This window comes from Seriola aureovittata, chromosome 9, assembly GCF_021018895.1.
Source record: "Seriola aureovittata isolate HTS-2021-v1 ecotype China chromosome 9, ASM2101889v1, whole genome shotgun sequence".
NCBI lineage: Eukaryota > Metazoa > Chordata > Actinopteri > Carangiformes > Carangidae > Seriola > Seriola aureovittata.
Window position 1 is genome coordinate 5891118 of NC_079372.1, and position 27827 is coordinate 5918944.

The window sequence follows — 27827 nt, forward strand, 5'->3', positions numbered from 1 at the left end:
TACGGCAGTTCATTTCATCACTAGCATCTTCACAGTTGACCACCTGGTCACAGCGGCTAAAGTTGGAGATGCAGCTTCCATCTTTGCACTGGAACTCTCCTACTTTGCACAGGGTCACTGCAGAAAGCAGCAAGTTTTTAAATTCAGAAATGGGGAGCAAATACACCTTCAAAAGCAAATACAACCTCCTCATTAAGTCAACTTTATAATTATGTACCTGCAAAAGAGCATTTCATTAGGCTAATGAAACCACTCTACAGTTCTTCTCTGAGGAGTCATTTCAATTTGCAGATCAGGCAGTTTGATCAGCAAAAACATTGCAGTGTTGTGTGAACAGAACAGTTAAAATGTGTCCAAATCTGGTAACATGTAAACCTTAAACAGGGGACTAACATGGTTTATTTGTGCACCTGTCACCTTTTCAGTTAGCTGCACCTATAAAATGGACATGAATTACTTACTGTTGCAGGGCAGTTCATCTGAATGGTCTCCACAGTCATCCGTGCCATCACACCAGAACTGGTGGCCAATACAGCGGCCATTAATGCAGCGTCGATAGCCTTTCTTACAAATTCGATTGGCTGTGGAGGAAGAGCAGTTGATTATAGTTAACTTAGTTAAGTGCAGAATCATTTTTTGCATATTTTAAATATGACCTAATTCACCAGTTCACTATTTTATAATTGAAACTGATAATCTGTACTGTATATCTTAATTCAAATGGACTACTCTTTTCTCCCTACCCCACCTGTTAACTCAAAATGTAAATTTCTTTCCCTGGTCACATATTAACATATTAGCCCATGCTCCCCCTCATGATCTAAAGATTTATTTCACTTGTGCACTCATTCTAAATTGCCTTGAATATGACAATCTGCTAATTACCTGCAAATTATAAAATAAAAAACTATGACCCGTGAGCTCATTGTACACTAACAAATAGCTCCTTAAAAAACTCACCACAATAGGACTGTTTCTCATCAGACTTGTCCTTGCAGTGGGCCATGCCGTCACATGTCAGGCTGTAGTTGATACAGTCACCGTTTCCACACTCAAAGTCATCCACACTTCCACATGACACGTTCAATGCTGGCGAGGTAGAAACATTTTATTTAAACGACAATCAACCTTTTAATGAAGAGGAGCCTTTGTATAATGTGATCCTAAAATAATCTCTCTCTCTCTTACAAGAGCAGGTGCTGTCTTCCAGAAGTTGTCTGTCTCCACGGCAACTGCAGTTGACCCGTCCATCAGATGTGGGCAGGCACAGGTCTTGGCAACCTCCATTATTTGTTCGGCAAGGAGAAAACTCACCTGAGGAATGTATAACACAGAGTGTCAAGGAGACTTTTCTCTCTGCATGTCAAATGACAAAAGGCCCTGCATCATGTATGTAGTGTATCTAATGATATGAAGTCATAATACTATGGCACAAAGAAAGTGTCATTAAAACATTCTGCATGAACTATTCTGATTGACCATGTTTAGTCTGTATAAGCTGCCCTCCATGATGTACAAGATAAGACTCCATTGCATAAGACAATGGTAACAAGCAGTTATAATAAACCACACTCACCATCTTAGTTTAGTGTGTTAGCATGCCAACATTTTCTAATTAGCAATAAACAGGACAAATTAAAATTTTGACATGATGATGGCTCAAGAGCGAAAGTCAGGAGAACACCAAAAGTGATTACAATTTATCCTGACGGGAACATGAGCGTCTATCAGATTTCATGGCAATCCATCCGATAGTTGTTGAGGTATTTCAGTCTGAAGCAAAGTTGTGGACCAGCAGACTTACTGACAGACCAACAGCTTTTATAATACCAGCAGCATTATATAATTGAGAGGGGCAACCTATACAAACCGTACAATGACTACAGTGAATGATACTCACAGCTGTTGGTGTCATTAGCCACAGCAATGATTCCCATTGGCTGCTGAGGGATGTCAGCACGCAGCACTTTCATGTCTCCTCCCGTGTACTTGTCAGCTCTGAGTACGGCCCTCCTCACCCAGTCAGTCCAGAAGATGTAGTCTCCATACACAGCCAGGCCAAACGGATGGACAGGCTCATTCTTCAACAACACCTGAAGAAGAAAAGTGCAGGCATAAATTCAATGAACACTGAAATCTAACTCAACGCCTTGATGGTTTTTTTTTTTTTTTTAATAGAAAAATGAAAGGGCTGTCTCACATAACGGCTGCTTCCATCATATTCACAGCGTTCAATCTTGTCCAAGGTGGCGTCGGAGAAGTAGAGTTTCTCAGCACGGTGATCTATGGCCAGGCCATTGGGAGTTTTAATGTCACTGCCGATGATCACAAGCACATTGGCTCCATTCAGAGAAGCTCTCATGATGCTGGGAGCCTGCTCATTCCAGTTGGTCCAGAACATGAGACTATAGTGGGAACAAACGCAGGACAAGCATTATGATGTGCAGTGGGAGCTCCCAAAATGTCTTGGTATAAACGTTACGGCTGAGTGAATTAAAATAAATCTGCTGTTCAAAAAGAAAAAAGAAGGAAACACTATTGGAACTGGGCCCTGAGTGCAGAACACCAAGCTTCAGTGTTAATGACTCACTCCTGACACTCGTCCAGCACAAAGGCTCTGGGGTGGTCTTCTCCAGACATAGTGACCACAGTGTTGCGGTTATATGCCACAGAGCGGCTCTGGTCCACAGTGTGGCGAGTGATGGTAGAGGTTGTGTAACTGGTCCAGTACAATGTATCCCAACCGCGGTGGTACGCCAGGCCCTCAACTGACCCAACATCTGCGGAACAGAGAAGGAAGAGGTTGGCCCTTAGCAAATATTTTGGACCCTTGACGATAGTTTTTCAGCCTGTGGTTCCTTTGTTGCTGTGCAGCCAAAGCTTGAGAAGAACAAACTCTTTATTTCACTATAAAAAAAATATCACCTCTCAGGGGTCTTAGTTGGAGCTTTAATGAGGACCTTCACTGAGAATTCAACAAATCATTAATCACTGTCACAGGTGTAACAAGTTGCCCCCATGGTTAACTCTGTGAGGCTTTATCAAAGAGGCAGCGGTAAATGCTTTTAAGGTTTTCCCCATCTTCCCACATCAATTCATGAGTGGAAAAACGCTGCGAGGAAGATGGTCAAGGTTAAAAAGAAATGTTAAAAAAGAAAAGAGTAAAATGGAAGCGGTACCACACAGATCCAAGTATTTACCACGCCTGCTGTTCCTGGAGAGAGTTTAAAGAGTCTGTATCATCCTGTCATTTCATGGCTGGCTGCCTGCACATACAAATACAGCTCCCTGTGGACACACTCATTCATGGTGACTCCTTGTTCTGGGAGGAAAATTGCAACTAGAACAGCTTGAGACACTTTAGAGACACAGAGCAGGGTGAAGAAGTCAGCCGTGAATGGCAAAGATAAAGCAGCTGCTGCTCTCGATATCCATCGTCCTTTCATCTTGCGACCCCCACTCATAGTACATATAGTAGGAACACTATTTTTATCTGTGCTTTCCACATGACACACAACATCATGGAAAAGGACACTGTACTGCAGTCTTACGGGCTCCAAGGTCTGCATCCATCTGTTTCTAGTCACACTAGCAACCACCTTTATGACCACTTACACCCAACAATAAAAACCTGACCACTCCACACAACTGTTTGCCTTTGGCTGAAAGTCAATAATTGTCCTTTAAGAGATGTTTCAGATGAATGTCAAAGTGCTACAATCAACCTTAATGCAGGACAATTTTAAGGCAGAAAGTGCTGTTTACACAGCATCACGCAAATAAAATCGCTCGTGTTTTATTTTCATCCCTAGTCAGGTTGCAGAAAACACAAATGAGAAAAAGGTGTGCATGAGCAGCTAACTGCTGGGATTAAAGGAAGATCCCACGCTGAACAGGAATGAGTAAAGTTCGTTCAAGCCAGTATTATGTAACGAGAAGCAACACAGTGTCCCCTCCCCTTGCCTGGATCAGCTCAGCCCCTTACTGTGCAAACAATGGAGCAAAGCTGTTGGGAAGACCATTGCCTCTCAGAAACAGAACCTTTCTGACAATCACAGGAGTAGAGCTGTAATACAAGTGACACCTGAAAATGACTAAGCTTTTGTTACTCTTTATTCTGATCACTACTTATTTATTTTCCTTCAATGATTGAATGTCGCGTTAATTGTGCAGTAACTCTTCTGCTGGTGGAGTCTACAGATTACAAGTCTGCGAAGAGCTTCTAAATGGACAGTATGCCTCCTGCCACGGTGACCACTTAGCATCAAGTAGCATTGACTGTTTTTAAAGTGGAATGTCTGTTAGCAGATATTGGGATGAATTTGTCCACTGTTACCTGCTTCAAGAAATCAATACAGCCATAGAGTACCTGCTGCACATCTCTCCAATTTTGTGCCAAACTCCTCTTTGGATTACACAGGAGATGCTGAGACAGCCAAGGAAAAGCCAGCCTGCTCTTTAAGGTCATGTTTTTATTGTTGGATAGCACATAATGGCACCTTGATATTTTTTTTTCCAGAAAAGGAAGGTGGCATATCTAATTATTTTTAAATCCCTTACATTTCTTCAAACAGCTGGAAAACAGTAAGAGACAACATTTTTGAGGGATTCAGCCACACGGTGACAGGAGCACGTGTGACTCAGGAGACAGTGGACTTCAACCATCTCTGGGCACTTGAAAATTAATTTTGACCAAATAATGATGGACCATATATTTTTGCGAGTCAGATTTTCAGCTCGACAAACAAACTGAAAATAAGCTGCAATATACTCTTTCTATTCTGTTTTCCAGAGGGAGCATCGACTATCAATGTCAATGAAGTGGTCAACTGACAAGTATGATATTAACTGCTTAACTAATTGCTATTGTTATGAGAGTATTGGCTGTCTTAATGGAGTGTGGTCATGCCTGTGACTAACACAATTTCAGACATGAACTGGAGTCAACAAATGCATCACCCAGACACTTTGTCAACACACTGCTCTGATGCGTAACATTAACAGGCCATTACACTAATTACTCAGACTTTTATTGTGAATGCATGGAGACTTTGGGGATGCAAGGAAACCGCAGCAGCCTTGGCCAAATGAACCGGGCAGATGAGACTTTGATTAAGGCTGTGGTGCCTATCCTGGATGGGCTAATCCTGGTGACTGGCCTTGTTGGCCAAACCCTCGTCATCACCATCCTCACTGGCAGGAGGAGGAAAGGAAGTCAACCCCCGCATGGTACAGACACCCTGCTGCTTGCTCTGAGTGCTGCTGACCTGCTGCTGCTGCTCTGCCTCCCCTTCCACACCTCTGCTATCACCCTGGGCTTCTGGCCTTTTGGCAGCTTCCTGTGCAAAGCCATTAGCTTCCTGGGTGTGGCCTGCTCGGCTGCCTCAGTCTTTACCCTGGCAGCTTTGGCTGTGACACGCTACCTCACAGTGGTTCACCCCACCTGGGTGTACCGTTCAAGAATGCACAGATGTATAAAGTTGACAGTAGCTCTGCTCTGGATCCCTGCCTCAGCCTTGGCAGCTCCGCAGTTTGCCTTCCGCACCATTACCGTGTCCAGCGCTGTGTACTGCTTTGCCTTCTTGTCTGACTTCAGCCAGCTGGTCTACAGCATCGCTCTCTTCCTGTTCGGCTTTGCGCTACCACTAGGCATCATTGTACTGATGTATACCAAGATCTACTGTTTTCTTCGACATGCGCGTCTGCTAGGGAACGCTCCCCAGCTGGAACGCTACCAGAGCCAGGTCACTCACACTTCAGCTCTCCTGGTCCTGGTCTTCACTCTCCTGTGGCTGCCCTCCTATGCCCTCATGTTCTCCTTCATTGGAGGAACCATAACAGGCTCACCTGGCTACAACACTATTGCCATCCTGGCCAGACTGTTGGCATCCTCAGTAGCAGTGGTAAACCCTGTACTGTATGGCTTTGTGTCTCAGAAGTTTAGACGAGACTTACTAGAGCTGGGGAGAGAGCGCTGGGCATGGTGCAAAAGCTGTCTGATTGGCTGTCCTCATGTGATGAGCAGGGACATGGTACAGCCCTTTGAGCTGGACACAACCTCAGAGAGAGGCCAGAACTGAGTCTTCGACCAGAAGAAAACAGTGCTACCACATAATTTACTTAACCCTGGAATTAAAGCTACTTAATTTGGACAAAAGTAATATTGTGATATTAATAAGAATATTTTACTATATCTCTTTACATTTATATATCACTACATGGAAATGTATGCAATATTACATGACATACTCGAGGTGATGTGAATTTCAGAATGAAGTAAAACACAGAATGAACATATTATTATGTTATAGTTCTAATAAAAGATAATGTAAGATCATTTTGATTTATTGCACAGTCTCATCTGGACTAGTGCTCTCCTCTAACTTTGGCTGGATTAACTCTTCCTTGTGGAATAAATTCTGTAGTGAGTGGATGAAATAATAATGTGGAGAAACCAACCATGATTCTTACAATCTGCTCAAACCCTGATCTCAAGGCAACATCAATAAAAACACTAACCCTGTGCACTTTTGTTTTTCTGTCCTTCCTATCAAATAATTTATGTTTTGAATATTGCTTGCTGAGAACAGGTTCGGTCCAAGGCTTTTAAATGCAATGTTTTTCTGGATGGAGTTCAACAACCTACTCTTGAATCATTTAAAAAGAGTGTGATTTAAAAGACACTTCAGTGTTGAAACAAGCAAAAAGCACAGTCTCTGTGTGCGTGTGTGTGCGGTCTTCAAGCAGCAGCCCTAAGTGATGTCAGTCTCCTTTAGTTGAGAAGCTGCAGCTGTGTGTACATAACAGTGGATCCCCCTGGGTGCTTGTGCTGTCAAAATGTGTGATGATGGCTGTTTACAGTGTCGAGGGGACGAGGGACCACATTCAATTATTAATGGAGAGGATGAAAGAAAGGGTACCAACTAGGCAACACAGTTGAAATATATGTATTCAGACTGAGTGGAGGGAAAGGTTTAGGTGTAGCAGTGAGTGATGCTTGGTGGAGCTTTGTGGATTTTCTGATGGAAAAAATGATCAGATTGATGACTCCACACTTACTGTCCACCACAATCTTGCGGTCTGTGCCGTCATCATTGATCTGCTGGATGTTGCCAAAGTGGATGTCGCTGAAGAAGACGCGGTTGGCTCCCTTCCCTCCACCGCCATGGTAGTCAAAGCTGAGGGCGATGACATTCTTCATGTGATCAGGGTCCTCAAACGGCTTTATTGGCGCATTGAGGTTCGTTTCATCCGACAGGTGAATGCTCTTCAGAATGGTACGCTCCGAGTACAGCAAGTATCCGTCATAGTCGCGGCAACTGCGGTTGTCCTCTGCCAGCATGCCATGAGCACAGGCGCAGGTGCGCTCCCCATTGCCACGGAAAAGACACAGCTGTTCACAGCCGCCGTTCTTGTCTTTGCAGACGTTAGTGCCTGGGGAGAGTGTGACACGTTTATGGGGTGCGTTATTAAACAAATAATGAGCCTGGTTAAACACAGCATTTCATCAATTTCTGGGGGGTGTTTATTAAGTTGGGAGTTTTTATCATTGTGCATGTGAGGGCTTGTTCTTATCTACAGTGAGGACAAACACGCAGCAGCCCACTGTGCTTGTGAGGACATTTAAACTTTTTATTGAAAAAGCACATTTTTAGGGTTCATGTTTAAGTTTGGATGTTTGTGTATTTGGGTGTTTTGCGTGTTTTTCCTACCTTGCTGCCTGGCCCTGTTGAAAACCTTGATGTCTTTCAGTTGTACGCCAATGCCGGTCCTGAGTTGCACAGCATCTGTAGCATTGTCTTTGCTCCCTCTCTTGATGGAGCCATTGGCATGAGTCCTAAACAAAAGACAACAAAACTGTGAGCCAATTCACACTACATTACAATATGAAATATTTCATATGATTCAAAGGCCGTCATTCATTAAAAAGTATGGATAGATAATTTAGAGCAATGGAAAAAGATGGTTCAACGATCAAACAAACGTATCAACTTCACTGACCTATCACTCCAGTAGATGTATTCCTCAAAAACAGACACAGCAAACATGTCCATGTTGTTGTTGGCAAGCACCAGCTCCCTGTTCTCTCCAGTCTCCAGGTTGATGCGTTCAATCTTGTCTGTCCTGGCATCGCACCAATACAGAAGACCCTCCTGCAGAGACGGAGCAGGAATGAAATAGTGTCGATTATTCATTCACATTTTCACAGCGCAGACTAAACATGAAAGGTATTTAGCAAACTGTTTTGATGGTATCCTGCTGTAAAAACACTAAGACATCAAAATCATTTTAATGTCCGCTTTAGCTTGTGTGCTACAGCACTTAATGTTAACAAATCAATATATAACAAAGGGAGATTTTTATATTATATTGTGCAAAGAAAGGAACTATTGTGAACTACCATTGTGGCTACATTAAATCAATTTAACTACATATGATAATTTAAATTGCATGAAACCACGGTGCATATAAAGAATCAGTAACAAGCATCCAGTCTCTGAAACATCATAGTGTATCTGTTCAAACTAGACATCAAATAAGAAAATGTGTTTAGGGATATGTAAAGCAGTATGATTTCAGCTTTAGTCCACACCTCGTAGTCGATGGAGATTCCATTCGGCCAACTGATGCTCACATTGACCATGACCAATCTCTGGGAGCCGTCCAACCGAGAGCGCTCAATACGAGGGTACTGACCCCACTCAGTCCAGAACAGATACCTGCACACAGCGACACGAGGAGATTTGAAAGTGCATGTCAGGGGAAATAAGAAAGACAACTATATAAAAGTACTTTTTTTTTTTAAAGTATATTTTTTTGGGCTTTTGTGCCTTTATTGGACAGGATAGTGGAGAGAGACAGGAAATGGGGAGGCAGAGAGAGGGGGAATGACATGCAGTAAAGGCCGTCCGATGCGGGACTCGAACCGGGGCCAACTGCAGCGAGGACTGTAGCCTCTACACATGGGGCGCCTGCTTAGACCACTACGCCACACGACGCCCCATAAAAGTACTTTAACACTATTGCAGAAAGCAGAGTTAAATTGTTGGTAGAAAGTCTTACCCTTTCACTGGGTGGACAGTGATGGCTCTGGGTTTGTCCAGGCCCTGGGAAATGACGACATAGCGGAACGAGCCATTCAGCCTGGCCACCTCAATCACGTCGAATCCCTGGTCAGTCCAGTAAATATTTCCTGTGAAAGTAAAGGGATATAAATCAGCTACTTATACATACTGTGCTTGTGCAATTATGAAGTATGCAAGTGTTGAATAGAATTAAAATAGGGTTTCGAATCGGCTTTGTCTAGACCTGCTATCCAGTCAACGGTGATGCCCTCCACCCGGCCGATGCCATTGGTGACCACATCTTCTCTCCACGTCTGATCTCTCTTAGCCCTGCTGATGGTGCTCAGGCCCATGTCCACCCAGTAGATGGTGTCATTCTCTGAAAAAGAAAAGATCTTTTGTGTCACTACCTACCAATACCCACTTCACTTGGATAATGACAGCTTCAGGATGTCACTCAAGCACAGCCATCTAGTTAGTAATGTCCCTCAGTGTCACTCACCTGCGTGGAAGTCGATGCCGACGGCCAGAGAGGTGCCAGACACTGGCACCAATGCGTCAGATTTGTCTGCTGGGTCGAGTGGAATTCCTCTGATTCCCTCATGAACAGAGTAAAGAAGGAAAGAGCCCATACCTGCTCAGAGAGAGGACAATCACTTTTTGTTTTTAGGACATGCTGCATTTCTACTGTATGTTTGAATGTAGCTGTGAAACAGTGTCTTACCTTCACAGGACTGCTGTCCTGTCTTGAGGCTGTACCCTGCGGTACACATGCAGGCCCTGGTTGTTGGTGAGGTGGGGAGACACAGCTGTGAGCAGTCACCATTGTTGTTACTGCACAGGTTGATACCTGCTACAGGAAAGGAAGAAGATCAGTGAGAAACAAAGAAAAACTGAGAAATGGTTTTGAGACAGAACAAAAAGCAGTAACTTTTTTTTTTTCAAATTATACAATTACATTATTCTTACCTTTCTGCACATCCTCGTCATAGATCCTCATGTGCATCATAGGGGACGTGTTGTTTCGCAAAACCTTCCAGGTTCCTCCATCCTTCTTGTCACATGTTCCTATCTGGTCAGTTCCTTGATCTGCCCACCACAGCTTGTCTCCTACAGTGAGGGAATTTGATTCACATTATTGTATGTTACCCCCTCAACATGGGCTGGTGATTCTGAGATATGGATCTGCCTTGAATATAAGCAGTAATATGATGTAACTATTAAAATTGCATACAGAAAATGAAGAGTAGTAGCATTATCTTTTTCATCTTACCCATGATAGCCAGTGCAGTAGCCTTGGTAAGTTTGCCTTTAACACCATCCAGGATCTCCAGTTTAGATCCATCCATCTGACACCGGTTAATGGTGCTGTTTCCTGAGCTGATCCAGTACAGCTGCTCTTTTTCATAGTCAATAGAGAGGCCTGAGAGGAAGGAATAATAATGCTATTATAGATACACGTCTCTTACACATCTATGCTTAATCCGTACTTTCACACTGTAGAGTTAAACAGAAATTCAGTATTATTCCGCTGTCAAATATTCTTAGGAGGAGGGGGTACATCAGCTTACCTACTGGTCCCTTCTGATTGGTGAAAAGTGTGGTGCGGTTGCTACCGTCCATGTTCGCCATGCTTATGTTGTCACCATCAGTCCAGTAAAGTTTCCTGAGGAGGGATATGAACAGTATTAGATGTGGAGAGGAGCTGAAATATTTTCTGAAGAAGAACAACACTCTACCAAAGACCCATTACAGAACAAAGAACATCAGGGGGAGAAACAAGTAGGTCAATGAAGAAGAAGCATTAGGAGACTGACTGCTGTGTATCAAACACCTAGACCAAAGTGTATTCTTCTGAAGAATAAATTTAAGTAAGTAAAAGTAAGTAAACTAAGCAAACTGTGCAATCTGTGCAATTAAAGTCAGTAGAAACTTAATGAAGTATTATTGAAGAAGAGAAAAAGAACCCAGAAAAAGAGCATCAGATGGAGTAATCACATTTTAGCCTGACTGACGGGAACACTCACCCCAGTAGAGGGTGCACCACCAGACAGTGGGGCTTGTCTAATCCCTGGATGACAGCATTCTTGAAAGATCCATCCAGTCTGGCCACATTGATCTGCTTCTTATTGGCATCATAGCTGGTCCAGAAAAGGTTTCTGGACACCCAGTCTACAGCCAGCCCATGGGCATTAGGAAGGTCTGGGGAGTTTCAGAACCACAAAGGAAAAGGTTATAGCTCCATGAGCATGCAGTGTCCAGAAACTCTGAATTTCTGGACTTTCAGACAGAAAACTGTATTTATGAAAGTCTAAATTTTCGTAGTGAAATAAAAAGAATTAAATCAAAACAAGAGTAACAAGATACTCCTGGGATTGTTCCTACCAGCAGACACAACAGTCTCCACCCCTGTGCCGTTGATGAAAGCTCTTTTGATGGTCTGTGTTCGAACATCTGACCAGTAGATGCGATGCTCCACAGCATCATAGTCTACCGCTGTCACATTGTCTATGTCCGGGACAGTGAAGGAGATGATGTAATTGTAGTAAGGGTTGTCGATGTCGACACCTCGGATCTCGATCTGACGAGCATAAAGGAGGAATTTGCGGGACTCTGAAAAAGAAAAACACACACAGAGTAAGAAATACTTTTAATCACTTCCATTGCATTTTTAGAAATGGTTTCTGTGTTTCTTGTTTACAAATGAACAGAATGACAAAAAGAGGAAATGCAGAGATACAGTAGTGGTGTCACAATATACCAGTATTGATGACAACCGAGACATTTAAAAAATGAAATATTGATATTGTGTTTTCACTATCTATAAAGTGTAATTGTTCTTTTTGTAGTTATGGTTACAGACTCTCTCTCAAGGACACACAAACACAAAAACTAAATTAAAGATTAATTTGACTAATAGTATTTGTTTTCTTCAAATTTTGTATAGATATTACAATAATATCGCAACAGCCCTAATATACACATATGGAATCAGTTGGGCAGCTTTTCTAACCTGCATGTCTTTCACATGTTCAAGTCCAATGTTAGCCTTGAGACTTAACATATGATTTAGGATAACTTGAGGCAGAAATGCTTTTCTCTGTATAGAAATCCCCTTTCTCAAGTTCAGGTTTGTCCAATTCCTACTGTCATAAGTTCAGAGTGATTAAAGGTTTAGTTAAGTTTAGGCTTTTTCTCACTGTACTAACAACACAATCAAAAGGAGGGTCAAACTGACCAGTTAGTAACACGTTGCCGAGGCTTGATTACCTCTAGGGAGATGGCAGGTGGATGTAACAGACAACTCCCTCTCAATGAAGTGTGTGTACAAATGAAACTCAGCTCTGTGGTGAATGTGTCAGGGTTACGAAAAAAAGAAAACCTCAGTTTGGCTGAAACAGCTCAGCTCCCCCGAAAAATCCCGTGTTAACAGAGAATGCATCAGATGCCCTCTAATCCAATTATCCTTACATCTACACCGCTGAGATGAGGATTCTTCTGTAGAATGCTCAACATTTAGACAGACACTCGGAGCGAGAGGATGTGCTGACATATACAGAAATTCTCACAGCTACCCCTCAAACTCATCCTGAAACCCACTCATGAAATCATACTGCAATAAATGAAGACCTCAGCACATCGCTTGTTACAGTCTTTTATATGAAAGTGAAGAAGGCTGTGTGGCGCAAACAAAGATGCAATCATGTCTTTAGTCATAAGAGACGGCAGCTAATGATGCTGATGTCTCATTCGGGAGAAGACCGTTGGGAGAACACGCTGCAGTCCTCAAAGTCGTAAGAAAAGACTCCTGCAAACAAAGAGTCTGCCCGTGGCTCCTTGATGACAAGGACTTTTGTGTCATCACTGCATTGCGTGTATATTCTCCACGACAGTGGTTTTTAAGGTAAGAGAAAATGTCTGTAGGTGTGTGTGTGTTTGTAAGAGTATAAGTGTGCAACAGTATCTGCCCTTACCTTTGCAGGTGCGTTTGTCAGGCTGCAACTTCATGAGGTGAGGGCAGGCACAGGAGAAGGTCTGGTTAAAGTTGATGAGACAGAGGTGGGAGCAAGGCCCTCTACCATCACTGGTGGCACATGGGTTGGGAGCTAAAAGAGAGAGAAGAAGAAGAGGACATGTGGTATATGAGAGACACAGAGAGAGAGGAGGAGGCATTTCCTTATAGGCTGCAGTGAATATGATATTTCAACAATTTAGAAAAAAGCATTTAAGTGACCTGTACAGTCTTGTATCAGACTAAACCAATAGCTTGAATGTGATATGCAGTTTCCAGAGTGTCACAGTCAGGAGTTATTTTCTCATTTTCCTGAGTGTAATGGACCTCTCCATCAATGAACCCTCAAGGAAAATGAGAGCACAGAAACAGAGTTTGTCTACCAGACCTGTCAACACAGCTTGTTGCCTCATCACTGTCATGGGCATTGGTTGCAGCTGTCGATCAACAACATTGTGAGATCTCTCTTTTTCTGCCTCTAATTACAGGACCTAGTGCCTCTCTGCTGCCGACACACCCCTGGGATCCCATAGCCATTGGCTACTGAACATCAATGTGACAGAATCCTGCAAAACAATTCTCACAGTCCTACTGCCATCTTGCCAATCATGTGTGTCTCTGAGATCAACACATGACATTTAAATCACAGGAGGAGGGTTTTATTTCCTACCCAGCCGGTGGGAAATGCCAAACAGAGGTGACTTTTTGATCAGCGAGGCAGCAAGAGGCGTCCAAATTGCTGCCGGTGTGGGGAGACAACTTGGCTCACAGCTCTAAAAGGTCAGCTGATCTTGGGGGAATAGGAGCTGTGAATCAACATGGTCGCAATGAACTGTGAGCTTGTCCCCATTCTTCTTAAAGTTAAGGTCCAAATCAGTCAGCTGGGTGACAGGCAGCTGTAAATTGGTGATATAGGTTCTTTCTATCTGTGAATGTGCGTTTCTCTATGAGCATTTATGCATCTGTGTCTGGTGTGCAACCTACCCTGGGGTTGTCTGGACGGATGATAGACCTGCAAGTCAAAGGGCTGTGTGTTGGTGCGCTGGACTACAGTGACATTGTGTCCTGTCCATTTGTTGGCTTTGGCAAGAGTGTTAGTCCTCCAGTCAGTCCAGTAGACCTCGCCTCCATACATGGTAACAGCAAAGGGGTGGGACAAATACTCATGTCCCCGCAAGACTTCAATCAGCCCAGAACCGTCGTACATGGCAGAGTAGATAGCATCTGACCTGGAGAAGAATTAACGCACAGATGTATACTTTACATAACAGGGGCAACATGTGTATCAGCTTAAGTATATGCATGTTGCCCGTGTGACTAGAAGAGTGTGTAGTTTGTACGTAGTTTCACAGAAGCACAGCACCTCTGGATGTTTATTACAACATGTATAATAACAAGAAAAGAGAAAAAAGACTAGAGTAAAGACTAAGAGTAAGTGAGTGATGCAATCAGTGAGTGGGTGGGTGCAGTGAAATGAAAGCACTCTGTATATTCAGAGACCAGTGGCAAATGCTACCTGGCATCAATCCAGACAATGCGTCTTTCCATGTAGTCCACAGTGAGTCCGTTGGGCCAGCCGCCACTGCCAGTTTCCCTATGGATAGTGCGCCTGCCTTCACCACTCATAGATGCTGCCTCAATCCTGGGGAGACTGGCATCCCAGTCTGTCCAAAATAGAATACTGCCAACAGAAAATAATCAGTGTGAGGGGGGATTATCACAGATGTGTAAAAGGTATATACATGTCACTTTCAAAGAGAATACTGTGGGAGGAATGCATCTATGTAATTTATTCTATGTAAGAACAACACACACATGTAAGGGGTGAGTATGTTCTATGTCCCTTACCCGTCACGAGGGTCTAGGGCAATAGCCCGGGGATGCTCCACTTCCCCAGCCAGCAGGGTGGTTCTCATGGTCCCATCCAGCTTGGCCACCTCAATTTGGTCCAGATTGCTTTCCACCCAGTAGATGTTTCCTGCTATCCAGTCCACAGCCAGACCTTCTGGAGTAGCCAGTCCATACTGGATCACCACCTCAAAACTGGTCAGGGCTAGACAGGAACACACAGAGAAAATGGGACTTAAAACAGAGACTGATCATTTGTTGCATTTTAATGTCAGTGGTCTTTAAAGCAGAAAAAAAAGAGCAGTTGTGATCCAGCTAATTTAGTTTAATAGCTTGGCTCATTTCACATTCTCCAGGGTGAGCGAATCTGTAGCCAGCACATATGGTTCATTGCAAAAAAAATAATCCCTGACAAACACAGAGTTGTTTAGAATTCTTTACTCTTGTGGAATCCGTCAGTGAATGGCATGCACTGCTGCTGCGTCTGTCAGTTCAACCTCGATTAGCAGTATCTTCCCAACCCCACTGCCCCATTTCTAAGAAAGACCTCCCTCTCTTTTTATTATTTCCCAGAAACCACTGGCTGTCATACAAACTAAGTGCAAAACCAAAATGTGTCATCATCTCTGGCTGAAGGCGATCAAGACAAGTTCTTCACAAGTCCTTCCAGTAGTAATTAGAGGGAGTGGGATAGGTCTTCTTCAGTTTGCTTAAAGGAATGCTGGAGTTATGGCTGTCTTTCTGTGTGTATGGGTGGGTATGGGTATCTGTATTAAGAAGTTGGCACAATCCAGTGAATGCCAAAAACTTTGGAGATGCTGAAATTGCTTCAATAACAAGCAGCAGGAGCTGATGTATGAGTTGTTCACAATGTCTCGGCTCAGAGGCCCTGTTTTAATGGTGAAGTTGGATGGCTGGGAACTGGAACTACAGTGTGTTGTGCCTCCTACGCTACATCAGTGTTCTGGCTGCAGTCACGCACAACGAGTACTGAGATAAATGGGAAGAGACAAAGCCTTCCGTGTGCCCCCTAAGTGCTGTGCTGGGAACACAACCTTGATTGGCAAGGAGACCTGGGGTTTTGGAGCAGGAAAGGCCGACCGTGACCTGGGAGATTTATTCAGGGTCACAGACCGCCACTGCTGACCACAGACTCTTTTTAAAAACATTTGGCTCTGAGAAATTACAGAGTGTATTTGCTCAGCGGAAGTTAATTTCTAAGAAATGCACAGTTAAGCACAAACATGATTTGCTATCTCAGAAGGAACAGTCCACTTTGCTATTTTCATTGTACTTACAAAGAGATGACACTGAAAAATGAACTCATTACAATGTAAATTACGCTTTACTGAGCGGCCATTCATTCCACCACCCCATCTATCTTTCAGCGTTACCTAAAATTACAGAAAGCTTTAGCTTACTGGCTTCCTCACCTCCATTTTCAGACAGTTTCCCACGGTAGATCTTGTCCTCCACGACATCAGTCCAGTACAGGGTGCTCTGGTTGAGGTGAAAGTCCAAGGCGATGGTGTTCCTCAGGCCTGGCACCAGCACACTGAACTCCCCCTTGTGCAGCTCAATCCTTCTGATCTCATGGCGGTTGGAGAAGATGATGAAAGGCTTGAAGGGATCTGAAGGCAAAGAAATAATACCCAGAAAAGTGTTAGCATCTCACCATAGTAAATCTCTTCACAAAACCCCTTGTTGGTCTTTGATCAAATCCTGCCGAAGCAGTCTACCCCCCCCCCCCATTTGTCCCTTCCAAAGGAAAAAAAAAATGAAGGGGTCTGCTGCTAACTTTGTGGAAAAAAATACCTTCAGCACCATGATGCATTAAAAACTGTATATACATACAGTAGAATCAGCATTGTAGAGCTTTTTCAACAGAGTAAAAATGTGTTACTCTCAATCTGAAGCCAAAAAGAAACTCTCCAATTTGTAGGACTGAAAGAACTCTTTATGCCAAGTCCTCATCTTTCCTTACCAGTGCTTTTGCAGCTCTCCATGTCAGACTCCAGCTCCCAGCCCTTGTAGCACGAACACTTGACGCTGGATTTCTCCTGCTCGCACTTCTGGCTGCACTTAAGGTGTTTGGGACAGAAGCTCTGAATCTGGCAGGTCTTATTGTCAGCTCCCAGCTCCATGCCCAGGGGACAAGAGCACATGAAGCCTTCCCCGGGAATGATGCTGCAGTTGTGACTACAACCACCGTTGTCCAATGAACACAAGTCTGCATGCAAGAAACAAGAGATGAAAAGGCTGGAGTATATCCGAGACAGGAGAGCTGTGAGTGAGCGAGTCTGTGTATGTGGTGTTTGGAATATCAGAGGGCAAAATAACCAGGTACTGAAACACATCATCATGCTGTGCTTTATGTGTAGAAATGTTTTTGTGAATAAAGAATGTTTTACCACAAAGTTTCTCATCAGAGCCATCCGGACAATCGTCAGTGCCATCACACAGCTTCTCAGCAGGCAGACAGATGGAGTCGTTAGTAGCACACATGTGGTGAGACAACTTGCACACCAACGCCTCGCAGTTATCCTCATCCGAGTTGTCCTCACAGTCACTGTCGCCATCACACACCCAGGCCTTGCTAATGCAGCGAGCTGACAAGACCACAAAACGTCAACTTTCAGCTTTTGTTGTTTTAAGACTTTTATCTTAATATATTCATAAGAACAGTTTAAACAAGTTTTAGGGCTTGGTAACACCAGCCACAATGACAGCAAAAGTTTGGAACAAAATTCAATTAATTTCAATGAAATTACAACAATCAGTGGGTTTGGTCGGGAAGGCGAAGTGAATTGAGCTTTTGTTGAACTGAGTTCGAGCTGTTGACCAACTGTAAATCATCTTGACAGACCTGACCTTTGAGGAAACAGAGTCCAAAATGGAGGAAGGTTGTACCAGTCAATTTTATATAATCCTGTTCAGCAAGTGAGAAGCAAAGGTAATAACTTCCCTCCACTCTGTATCCAGTTTGGCACAAATTAAACTAGCCACAAAGAGCAGCCAATGTGTGATTCATAAATTTCCCAGTGCCACTTTCTGCGGTGACTGGCCATTTACTCTTCCATTTGGGGGGTAAAACTGAATTCTAGAAATAGGAATGGTTCGTCAACCTTAACCTCTGGTGTGCAAGGCAGCTAAATGTATCCTTACCAGAGTCCCTGCAGCTGAACTTGACTGCAGGGTCACACATGTGGGTCACGCCCTCACAGTTGTTCTCATCACTCAGGTCCATGCAGTCTGTGTCGCCATCACAGCGCCAGCGCATGGGAATGCACAGGCCGTCCATCCGACACTGGAACTCATCTACGTGGCACCCGCCTGGCGGACGGGTGGCTGCAGAGAAAACACCAAGACAAAGTGTGACAGTTAGCCAACGTAAAAAGATGGAGGGTGCAGTTAAGGAATGTCAAAGAAGCAATAAAATATCATTGTAAGTCAGCAACTGAAAAATAACCAGACTGGAAAAACAAACAGCAGACAACACGCACGCAGACCACACACACGCACACTTTGCCAAAAGCTGAGAAGAGAAAGAACAGGCCATTCTAGACATTAATTAATGTGTAGGTATGCTGGGAAGCTGGGTTAACAACCTGACACTGAGCCAAGTTAAACAACAATGACACACACAGCTCACTGACTGATGTCACAGGCAGATTAAAGGCACCACTGAGGAGGTGGCACAATGACATCCCCTCATGGCAAAGGTCAGTGCTTGGCACGGCTAAAGCAGGAAATGGGCCGGAGACCTTTCAACACAGAATACAATATACAGGAGGGGAAGGCGATAGTATTGCTTTTTTATTTCAGCTAATGACTTCCAAACAGCAGGCCAAGGGAACACAGAAACACACACACAGCCAGACACACACAGAGCACAGAGCACAGATTGCTCATTAGACCAACAGGTCACGCTGCGCCCCATTTTGCATGCTGGGACTTGACAGCAGTTGGCTGCATTTCTGCATGGATCAAACACAAGACACAACACCAATACACACACAGTGTACAGGAACATATGCTTCGAGGCAAACCAACAGCTGAAAAAAAGAGTACAAAACCGTGCTATGACAATGTCACAGTTATTGTCACAAAAAGTGGTTAACTCAATGTTCCAAAGCAGCCCGACATGACCACCAGTTATTTTTAACTCTCAACATGTAAATTCATGTTGCTTGCAGTGGAGTCAAAACATGTGTGCCATTTGCACAAGACCTTGAAAGAGTTTAATTGTTATCTAACCACAAAACATAATCACATCCTGAACAGTGCAACGGAGAGGAAGCGATAAGTGGAAGCCAGAGGGCAGGCCGGGGCATGAAGAGGAGAGGGAAAGGACAGAGGGGAGGAAGATCCAGTCTTCATTATGATAACCTCTTTACAACAGAAAACAGCAACATGTAAACACTGTGAAATACAATACACGATGTGATGTGAGCTTAACTTAGGCAGAGCACAAACCATTTTTATCTCAAACAACGAGGGAGAGGAGACAATGCCATAACAAAACAATTTAGAGCAGTGCTATTTCAGTTTGGTGCACACAGTATCGTTCCCTACCCTGGTTGGTACAGTTGGCATGAGTCTCGTCGCTGTAATCTCCACAGTCATTGTCGCCATCACAGGTCCAGTATTCTGGGATGCAGCGGCCACTGTTACATTTGAACTGGACGCTGGAGCAGGAATGACTGCAGCCTGCTTCGTCACTGTTATCCCCACAGTCATTGTCTGTACGTGAGCACACACACAGAAAGATTTTATTGTCAGCTGCTGGATTGTTTTAAAGTGCAGCTTCATGGAAAGTGAAGGATGTCTCAGAGGATGGTGCTCACCGTTGTCACAGCGCCAGTTGATGTTGATGCACCGCCCGTTGGCACAGGTGAACTGGGTCAGAGGGAAGCAGGTTGGGTATGCTGGGAAGAGAGGAGAGTCAAAAATCATGAGGATATTTGTCATCTCAAACTAAAATATCTGCTATTCATGCAGAAAACAACAGAATGAAAGAGCAGTAAAGACTCACCACAGGAGTCTGGTTCATCAGAGCGGTCTCCACAGTCGTCATCCAGGTCACATGTCCAGGAGATGGGGATGCAGCGCCCGCTGGCACATGGGTACTGATTCGGTGGGCATGTACGAGCTGACAGGGGAACACGGTGTAAAACAGTTATGTATTGTAAAAAGTCCTTTTTCCTTTTGTAATATCCTTGACTTAAAATTTAAGCTTGCAATAACTGATCACTGTTAAAGGCGACATCCTCACACATCTAACAGATTACATCTTAATTCAATTTCCAATATTCTATTGCTACAAATAGTAACCAACAATCTTTGTATCCCAAACACAGCACACTCGCTTTATCTTAATTGAATTAAAAGCAATTTGTAATCTCCTTCAATTTATTTGAGATACTGAGATCGCTCTTATAAAAGTAACAAATGGTGCTGGCCAAGGACCATTGCTGCGTTTCAGCCCGTTATCATTGAAGTGCTAGATCAATACATTCTCCTGGATGGTTTGTAAAATCACAATGGCATCAACCGCACTGATAGTCAGGTTCCAATATGTCTGCTGAAGATACAACTTGTCTGTCTGCCCGAAGTTTCATTAGTCCAGTGTTTCTGTACTATTCGCTATCTTGCTTAAACAATCACTAACACTAAATTGATTTATTGATTCTGCAGTCGCATCCTTATGACTCTGAACTTAATCTCAATCCCTCTTAGTTTCATAGTTATGTGATTAAAATACTCATCATCTAACAGCAAAAACCCAAGCTGCATATCATGACTCGATACATACATAATAAAAAACATAAACTCCACAGCAACAGCAGCTTTGTTTTTGATCCATCTTTACAAAAACTGCTACACATGTACTTGGACTCCAACTGTGTCCCTCGCATATCAAAAGATGAATGAAAAACTGAAAAGATCTCTAAACTACAAAGAACCCCAACATCACACTTACCAGAGCAGGTGGTGTTGGATTCATCTTCATCATTGCCGCAGTCGTTGTCGCCATCACACAGCCATCGCAGGGGGATACAGCGGTTGTTCTGGCATTTGAATCTGTCAGCAGGGCAGGTGTGCTGGTCTGGAGGAAGAAAACAGGAAAATATACATCAACACTTCTTTTTCGAAAACTGTTTAAATTTAAAATTCTTAAACACTGAGCACACTGCTTTACGAACGCCTTGTGTTTGATAAATAATCCTGTAATCCTTTAAATATGCCACTTTAAATGAAGTGTAAAAAAGAAAAAAAGAGGAGAACATCCAAGACAAACACGAGTGCCTGGTTCTCACTATCGCCTGATGAGAAGAAAGCTGGCCAGTCAAATTACAGCCACATTACACTGCATGGAAAGAGACAATCTTGGAAACAGCAGTTTGCGCTCTGTCAGTTCACATTAGCTAGGACCTTTAAACACAATTTTTGTTTATCTTTGTGTTGCTGTGTAACCATGACAATGACGTGGCACACTTACGACAGAGCTCAGGGGCCTCATCACTGTTGTCCAGACAATCGTTGTCCCCGTCACACTTCCAGCGCTCTTGGATGCAGCGGTTGTTCTTGCAGGCGAACTCCCCGGGCTGGCACTGGGGCGGGGGCACGTAGGAGGGGTTGGCTGGAGATGAGATCAGGGGTAGGAGCAGAAACAGATGGGCCACAGAGACAAGAGCGTAGTACCAGAACACAACAAATCTTTTTGGTGCCTAGGTCAGCTTTCATCTCTTTTAAAGTTACACAAATATTAGCGGAGATTCTTCAAAATGTCTCCCCAGATTTGGGAAAGAGAGCGTATAGTATAGCTTGCAAATGGAAAGTACAGCCTCGAATTCTTTAACAGCCTCAACTCCTGCTGAGTAATGAATTTTCCATTGCCTTTCACATTGAACTTTGAAACCTCTCCACTAGTAAAGGAGCTAATGGTAAAGCAGCTAAGTACCTTTGCAGGTGACATTATCAACATCCAAGATTTGATCGTCGGCACAGCCACAGGACCTGCTGTTAGGGATGGCAAGGCACAGACTGCTACAGCCGCCGTTGTTAATTCGACATGCATTGGAGCCTACACAAAAAGACAAACCAAGATGAAGGACAATATACTCATCAATATTTTTAATAGTTAAAATAAAGTAAAGTACTTGTCATAAGGCCATTTTAAACCACAACGGGGGAGATATACCTTGCTGCTGGTGTGCATCATACACTCTGATCTCAAAGATTGGTGGCCTCTCGTTGCGGAGCAGGGTGACTGTCTTAGTGACCTGGTCCAGTTTATAGATGCTGCCGCCACGATACTCATTCCAAAAGAGGAATTGTTTGTAATGACATAAGCCAAAGGCGTGGTTAAGCTCCTGCCCCTCATACACCACCTGTTAAAATCAGGTAACAGAGAAGGGTTAGATCAAACTGATTACCTTGAAGTTATGACCAAATTGTTGGGAGTAGTATCTCTTTTATCATCTGTAAACACACAAACACACTACCATCTAAATATACTCCCTGGTCGTTACCAACCTTTCGCTCAGTGGTGTTGAGGTAAACCAACTCAATACGGTCGTAGTAAGCATCTACCCAGTACAGTATGCCCTGGGGAATGTCCAGACTCAAGCCGTTGGGCCACAGCACCGTTTTGCTGGTCAGGAACACTTGATGATGTGACCCGTCCATCCAAGCTTTCTTTATCTTCCCTCTGTTGCTCTCTGTGGGGTCCTCCTCCCAGTCAGTCCAGTACATCCATCTGGGAGAGGAGAAGACATCACATTCAGAAGGCATGTTTCTTTGATAGCTGGAGACGTCAAAATGAAACTCTGTGTTTTGATGCTCTTTGATGGAACATCCCACGACAAAGAAAAAAAAAAAAAAAAAGATGAAGGACTATATAAAAATCATTTGAAAACTCACCAGCTCCCACTCAACAGTGTAACCAATGAGTGCAACAAAAAGCTACAGCACAGGCAGCCCACATAGTTGCAAGTAACAAAAACTCAGACCATCGTCTCCCAATACTTAATGCTGCTGCAGCCAAAAATTAGAACTTCAACATCGCATTTATGAGAAAAGAATACCCATTAAAATAACAATACCCTCCCCTCCAGTGTCTCACCCATGCTGGGGGTCCACCACAATGGCACGAGGATGACTCATCTTTCCCTCAATGAGAGTCTTGCGGGTCTGTGAAGCCTTCTCCAGCCTGGCAACACTGATAGTCTTCTTAGGCCCATCATCTGTCCAGTAGAGATTACCTCCCATCCAGTCTACCGCTATCCCCTCTACTGTGTGGATACCTGAGATAAGCAAAAGAAGCCGGTGTGAAAAAGGAACTATTAGCTGGCCAATTCAGGATGAATATGAAGAGAATAAAGTGAAAATGATATAGAAAAACCTGACTGAATTCTTATCCTCCTTAAATTCTTTAGCTTAGTAGCAGTTAGGATTTGGTTAGAAAGTAGAAATAGATTCCAGATTCCTGTGCAAAGATACCATTTCATTCCTACCTTCCTTTAGTATGGTGTCTCTCTCTGTGCCGTCTATCTTCTGTCGGCCAATTATGTAGCTGGTGGCATCAGCGAAGTAGATGAACTCGCTGGCGGCGTGGAAATCCAGAGCTCGGGGGTTCATTAAGTTCTCAATGGGAATCATGTACTCATCAGGAACCTTGGCATTCATGTCCATGCCCCTGATGATTCCAGGGCGACCCTTACCGTACACCAAGAACAACTCATGGTCTGGTTCTGCAGAGGAAGAAGAAACATTCTCAATGATGTCATTACTTCTGTATGCAAGTTTGGAACAACCATTACTTCATTGCATTCATCAATCATAGCCATCATCTCTTTGTAAAATCAATGTTTTCCCTCATTCTCGATACTCACTCTTGCAGGACTTGCCATCACTGCCAAGGCTGAATCCAGAGCGACAGCGGCAGGTACGGGTCTTGTGGCTGTTGCTCAGCAGACAGATGTCAGAACAACCTCCAGCCTTCCCAAACTGATCCAGGGCACATGCATGGCTGCGCACTAAGCAAGACGGGGGGGCACAAAAACAATAGTCATTAAATAGTAAATGTTATCAGCGGACATGGATCAGATGTGTCAGCAGGCGAGTTAAGAATTGAGCTGTGCCTTCCTGAGTAAGCACCTTGAGGTTGGCGCCTCTGGTGGTACACATGGAGTGCGGCTCCCCGGTCTACCCGCGTCACCACCTGGAAGTCGGAGCTGTTGAAGCGGTTCACTCGGATCACGCTGGTCTTGGGGTTGAGGTTGCCTTCATCCGAGTTTGTAGCATACAGATAATTCTCAAATACAGTCAGTCCGTATAGGTGCTCAATCTGAAATACAATGAGACAATAAAGCAGCAAAATTAAAATCTTGTCTTGAGTTTGCTGCTGAAAATGCTGATGTTTTGAGTAGAACAGCTCCTGGTGCATGACTGACAGGTTGTGTGATATCGTTTTGTGTACACATTTTTATCTTAAACACTGCCTGGCAAATTCTGCAGAACAAAACTTTCCTAACAAACTATTTATCAGTATAAGACAGAGACAGACAGACAAGCACAGACAGAGACAGACACACAGATAAAGAGAGAGTGTTTGTGTAAACTTGGCACAGGGCAGCATAATGGCTCCACTTCACATCTGCTGTTAAACAGAGAGGTTTTACTTTTTATAAGGGTCTGTTCTGTGCAGCTCTCCTCTACTGTCAGAAAGATCTATGGGTTAGGATCATATTACCTTCCCCCCTCCTCTCACAGACAGACACACACACACACCACCGCCCCCCTCCCCATCACAGTCCTGATTTCATTAAGATCATTACTGCACTATAAGTTTGAACCAAGCTTCACTCGGGCCAGACTAATATGTTTAGAGAGGCACTAGCCAGGAAAATCACACACTCCTCAAGTAATATCAATCAAGGCAATAAAAAGGACTTATCCCCAGGAGAGGTGGACTGTCTTTGTCTAGATACACAGGAGACAACTAGAAATTAGTATGGCCTCTAAAGAAGATGAGATTAAATCCATGATGATACAGATTTGGAAAACAGATATTTCGTGTTCTCAAAGGGAAAATTAAAAAGTCAACAGGGACTCTGGGCTATTGCTGTTTGGTGAGATGTAACCTTTTAAATGAAGGCTGAACAATCAGAGCTCTATACTCGAGTGTATCTCTGTGTATGTTTGGGCGTAGTTGCAGTTTTTTTTTTTGCTTGTACACCAATCCTTTTAAACCTCACCAGCAGGCCCTGGATGATGGTGTGTCGGTTTTTGCCCTCATAGTCGACCACTTCGATGTAATCCAGGTAGGCGTCAGCCCAGTACACCAGCCGGTTGACCAGGTCCAGTGTGATACCATGAGGGAAAACGATCTTACTGTCCACCAGCTTAGTGCGGTTCTGACCATCCATGTCACAGCGCTCCACCCTCGGTGTTGACCCATAGTCTGTGAAGAACACTTTACTGTAATGGAAGAAGGGGAAGAAGAGAAAGGGTGGGAAGTTTAAGAAGAAGGTACAGTGCCAGAAAAAAAAGGAACTTTAATAAGAGGAAATGATATGACTTTACTGGATTACTGCATTTGAAGTCATAATGTATCATCACACACTTAACCAAAACTGAGCAATATGTGTTACTCCTTATAATGTATTTTAAATGATTTCCAGGACAATAAAAGATAGAGAAGTGATACTTTGAAAAAAGGAACTACATAAGATACCAGAATGTCAGTATCAGGAACCTGAAACAGCCTACATGCAAATGTTTATGTAGCACACCAGTATTCGTCTAGGTTTCCATCTGGAGGAAGTGCTTTGATATTTGACTGCATGCTTGCTCAGCACGTTGTCTGATCATAAGACAGCGTTTTCCTCTCAAGAGTTGCTCAAACAGTATTGAGGGTAGTGTTAGGTCAAGAAGGCTGGAGGGAAGTACAGACCCCATTGCTGGGTCCAAGGCAATGCCCTTAGGGTTGTACAGCTCTTGGTCCAGCAGGGTCACACATGTCTGGCCGTTCTTGTTGCAGACAAACACCCGATCATCCACGTCATCCACAAAGTAGAAGTTTCCGGTCAGCCAGTCGATAGCCATCTGCTCGACATCTGAGAGATGCAGAGAAGAGGAGAGCACAGAACAGAACCATTACAAAAACAGAACCTCTTGGAGTACAGTCATATAACTCTTGATCATATGGCAGGATAAAATCATAGCATCACTTTATGATGCCATGACCCTCTCCTTAAGAGTGCCCACTGTCTTGAAAAACAAAATAATAGCGCTGAATTAATGAGCTTCTGTCCTGCCCTCTACTTGTCTTTGATTAAGGCGCACAGTGCATGGGAGAGGGAAAGAAACACAAGTGATACAGAGTGAAAGGTGAAGGTCTGCACTTTCTAAACTGAACTCCTGTCAGTGGACTTGAGCAGTAACACAGGATTCCCATGTGCAGGGAGACTTAAAACTTTGTTTCTGGCTATGCAGATATACTGCTGTATATAAAACTGAGTTATTATAAATACTAAAAATTACTACAAAACAGAAAGTCAAGTTTTATTAGGGAAAAGGAAATTTTAGCCATTACCCATTGTTGCTGCATAGGCCCCATATAAATTAACCAACATGACACAACACAGATCAGTTGTGAAAAATGGCTGACAGTCCTATCATCAAAGTCTTTCCACTGTAGGAACTTTACTACGAGACCAAGAAGCTTTTTGAGCAACTCGCAAACCTTACCTGTGTTTCAAGTGGATGAACTAGAGACTAAAACATCACTGACTGGTCACACACAGACCCCCCAGCAGGTACAACTTGTCTACATCTTCATTCACTAAAACAAAGAAACAATGGGCGCCACTGGTATCAATATTTGGACGAGGGGCGTGAAAATGTCTTGTCATGTGTATTAACATTAGAAACAGGGTTACGCTGTCAGTCTTTAATAAATATAAATAATTTCAATTTTGAAATTTATTGGCTCTGCCAAAACGCTGCACATGATAAAAATAACTTCTAAACTGACATATCGACATACACATGGGTGACCAGTTAAAGGGAAAAACAACATGTGTCTTGATGTGTGTTGATCCAACACCTTATCAACACAACAAGTTAAAGCAATCTTCTGGAATTGACTGAAGGCAAGGACAAGTTTCCTCTAAATATATTTTCTTGTTTAGTGTTGTTATGAAGGCGGAGAAAACTTTCTAATGCATTAGTCCAAAAGCCTCCTGTATGTGTTCAAAATGGGTTTAGATTTGGTAACAGTGAAGGCCATAGCATATGATTCACATCAAGTATTCGCTGCCTCCTCATTAATTCTTTTAAATCTGTCCATCTCAGACTGGAGGAAATATAAAAAAAAAAAAATAAGCAAATGGGCTTTGCAATGGCAGCACAGAATCATGACACACACGTTTTAGGGATCAAACTGAATATCACTCAATATGACCCCAAATACTGTTGCAATGTGTCTCCAGACGAACTTGAAATTACGTAACACTGCTTACTAAACCAAGCTAGAAAGAGGAAGCTTTGCAGATGGAGGCTGTTATTTCAGATATACCCCCAGCAATGGGTGTTGAAGTCCAAAGTTAGCACTGGAAACATTTCTCACTCCCTGAGAACTCTGTCCTGGTTGAGACTGGCTGCAGAAGTCCCAGACCACAGGGAGACCCAACTTGAAGGGGGGGCTTGAAGATACATACAGCCTTGTGTTTTAACAGCTGCCACTGCGCTTCCTTTCAAAGCAGAACACTGTATACACACATGCACATCATACAGGCTTACTATTCACACATACACTATCAAAGTGACCACAGGTGTTTCTTCAGTTATTAGGGACAACTTTGATGTTGGGGTACACGAGTGGGTTTTAACAC

General features: G+C 43.4%; 2 protein-coding genes across 4 annotated transcripts in view; one reads left to right on the forward strand and one right to left on the reverse strand.

The window, feature by feature from the left end:
* lrp1ab (low density lipoprotein receptor-related protein 1Ab) overlaps window positions 1-27827 on the reverse strand; it is an 88175-nt gene that overhangs the window by 19743 nt on the left and 40605 nt on the right. For 2 of the 3 annotated variants that reach the window (XM_056384555.1, XM_056384554.1), the window contains exons 7-48: window positions 25886-26048; window positions 25188-25410; window positions 24088-24277; window positions 23823-23966; window positions 23445-23681; window positions 23054-23234; window positions 22465-22687; window positions 22130-22319; window positions 21890-22012; window positions 21428-21568; window positions 20909-21034; window positions 19961-20077; window positions 19773-19853; window positions 19501-19668; window positions 18091-18273; window positions 17337-17534; window positions 16910-17155; window positions 16359-16556; window positions 14926-15130; window positions 14594-14758; window positions 14062-14306; window positions 13040-13171; window positions 11451-11678; window positions 11093-11267; window positions 10637-10731; window positions 10339-10488; window positions 10035-10175; window positions 9790-9915; window positions 9568-9699; window positions 9310-9444; window positions 9064-9193; window positions 8594-8720; window positions 8002-8153; window positions 7713-7837; window positions 7060-7434; window positions 2591-2780; window positions 2201-2405; window positions 1901-2093; window positions 1189-1314; window positions 961-1089; window positions 462-581; window positions 4-117 (exon numbers count right to left, since the gene is read on the reverse strand). In XM_056384555.1, coding sequence (XP_056240530.1) covers window positions 4-117; window positions 462-581; window positions 961-1089; window positions 1189-1314; window positions 1901-2093; window positions 2201-2405; window positions 2591-2780; window positions 7060-7434; window positions 7713-7837; window positions 8002-8153; window positions 8594-8720; window positions 9064-9193; window positions 9310-9444; window positions 9568-9699; window positions 9790-9915; window positions 10035-10175; window positions 10339-10488; window positions 10637-10731; window positions 11093-11267; window positions 11451-11678; window positions 13040-13171; window positions 14062-14306; window positions 14594-14758; window positions 14926-15130; window positions 16359-16556; window positions 16910-17155; window positions 17337-17534; window positions 18091-18273; window positions 19501-19668; window positions 19773-19853; window positions 19961-20077; window positions 20909-21034; window positions 21428-21568; window positions 21890-22012; window positions 22130-22319; window positions 22465-22687; window positions 23054-23234; window positions 23445-23681; window positions 23823-23966; window positions 24088-24277; window positions 25188-25410; window positions 25886-26048 — 7047 coding nt within the window. Of the gene's footprint in view, window positions 1-3; window positions 118-461; window positions 582-960; window positions 1090-1188; window positions 1315-1900; window positions 2094-2200; window positions 2406-2590; window positions 2781-7059; window positions 7435-7712; window positions 7838-8001; window positions 8154-8593; window positions 8721-9063; window positions 9194-9309; window positions 9445-9567; window positions 9700-9789; window positions 9919-10034; window positions 10176-10338; window positions 10489-10636; window positions 10732-11092; window positions 11268-11450; window positions 11679-13039; window positions 13172-14061; window positions 14307-14593; window positions 14759-14925; window positions 15131-16358; window positions 16557-16909; window positions 17156-17336; window positions 17535-18090; window positions 18274-19500; window positions 19669-19772; window positions 19854-19960; window positions 20078-20908; window positions 21035-21427; window positions 21569-21889; window positions 22013-22129; window positions 22320-22464; window positions 22688-23053; window positions 23235-23444; window positions 23682-23822; window positions 23967-24087; window positions 24278-25187; window positions 25411-25885; window positions 26049-27827 lie in introns of all 3 variants that reach the window. The other variant, XM_056384553.1, reaches the window with a different exon arrangement.
* Window positions 4073-6525, forward strand: LOC130174591 (galanin receptor type 1-like). Its single transcript, XM_056384561.1, has one exon. It carries the CDS (start codon window positions 5043-5045, stop codon window positions 6078-6080), a length of 1038 nt encoding a protein of 345 aa, XP_056240536.1. The 5' UTR covers window positions 4073-5042; the 3' UTR covers window positions 6081-6525.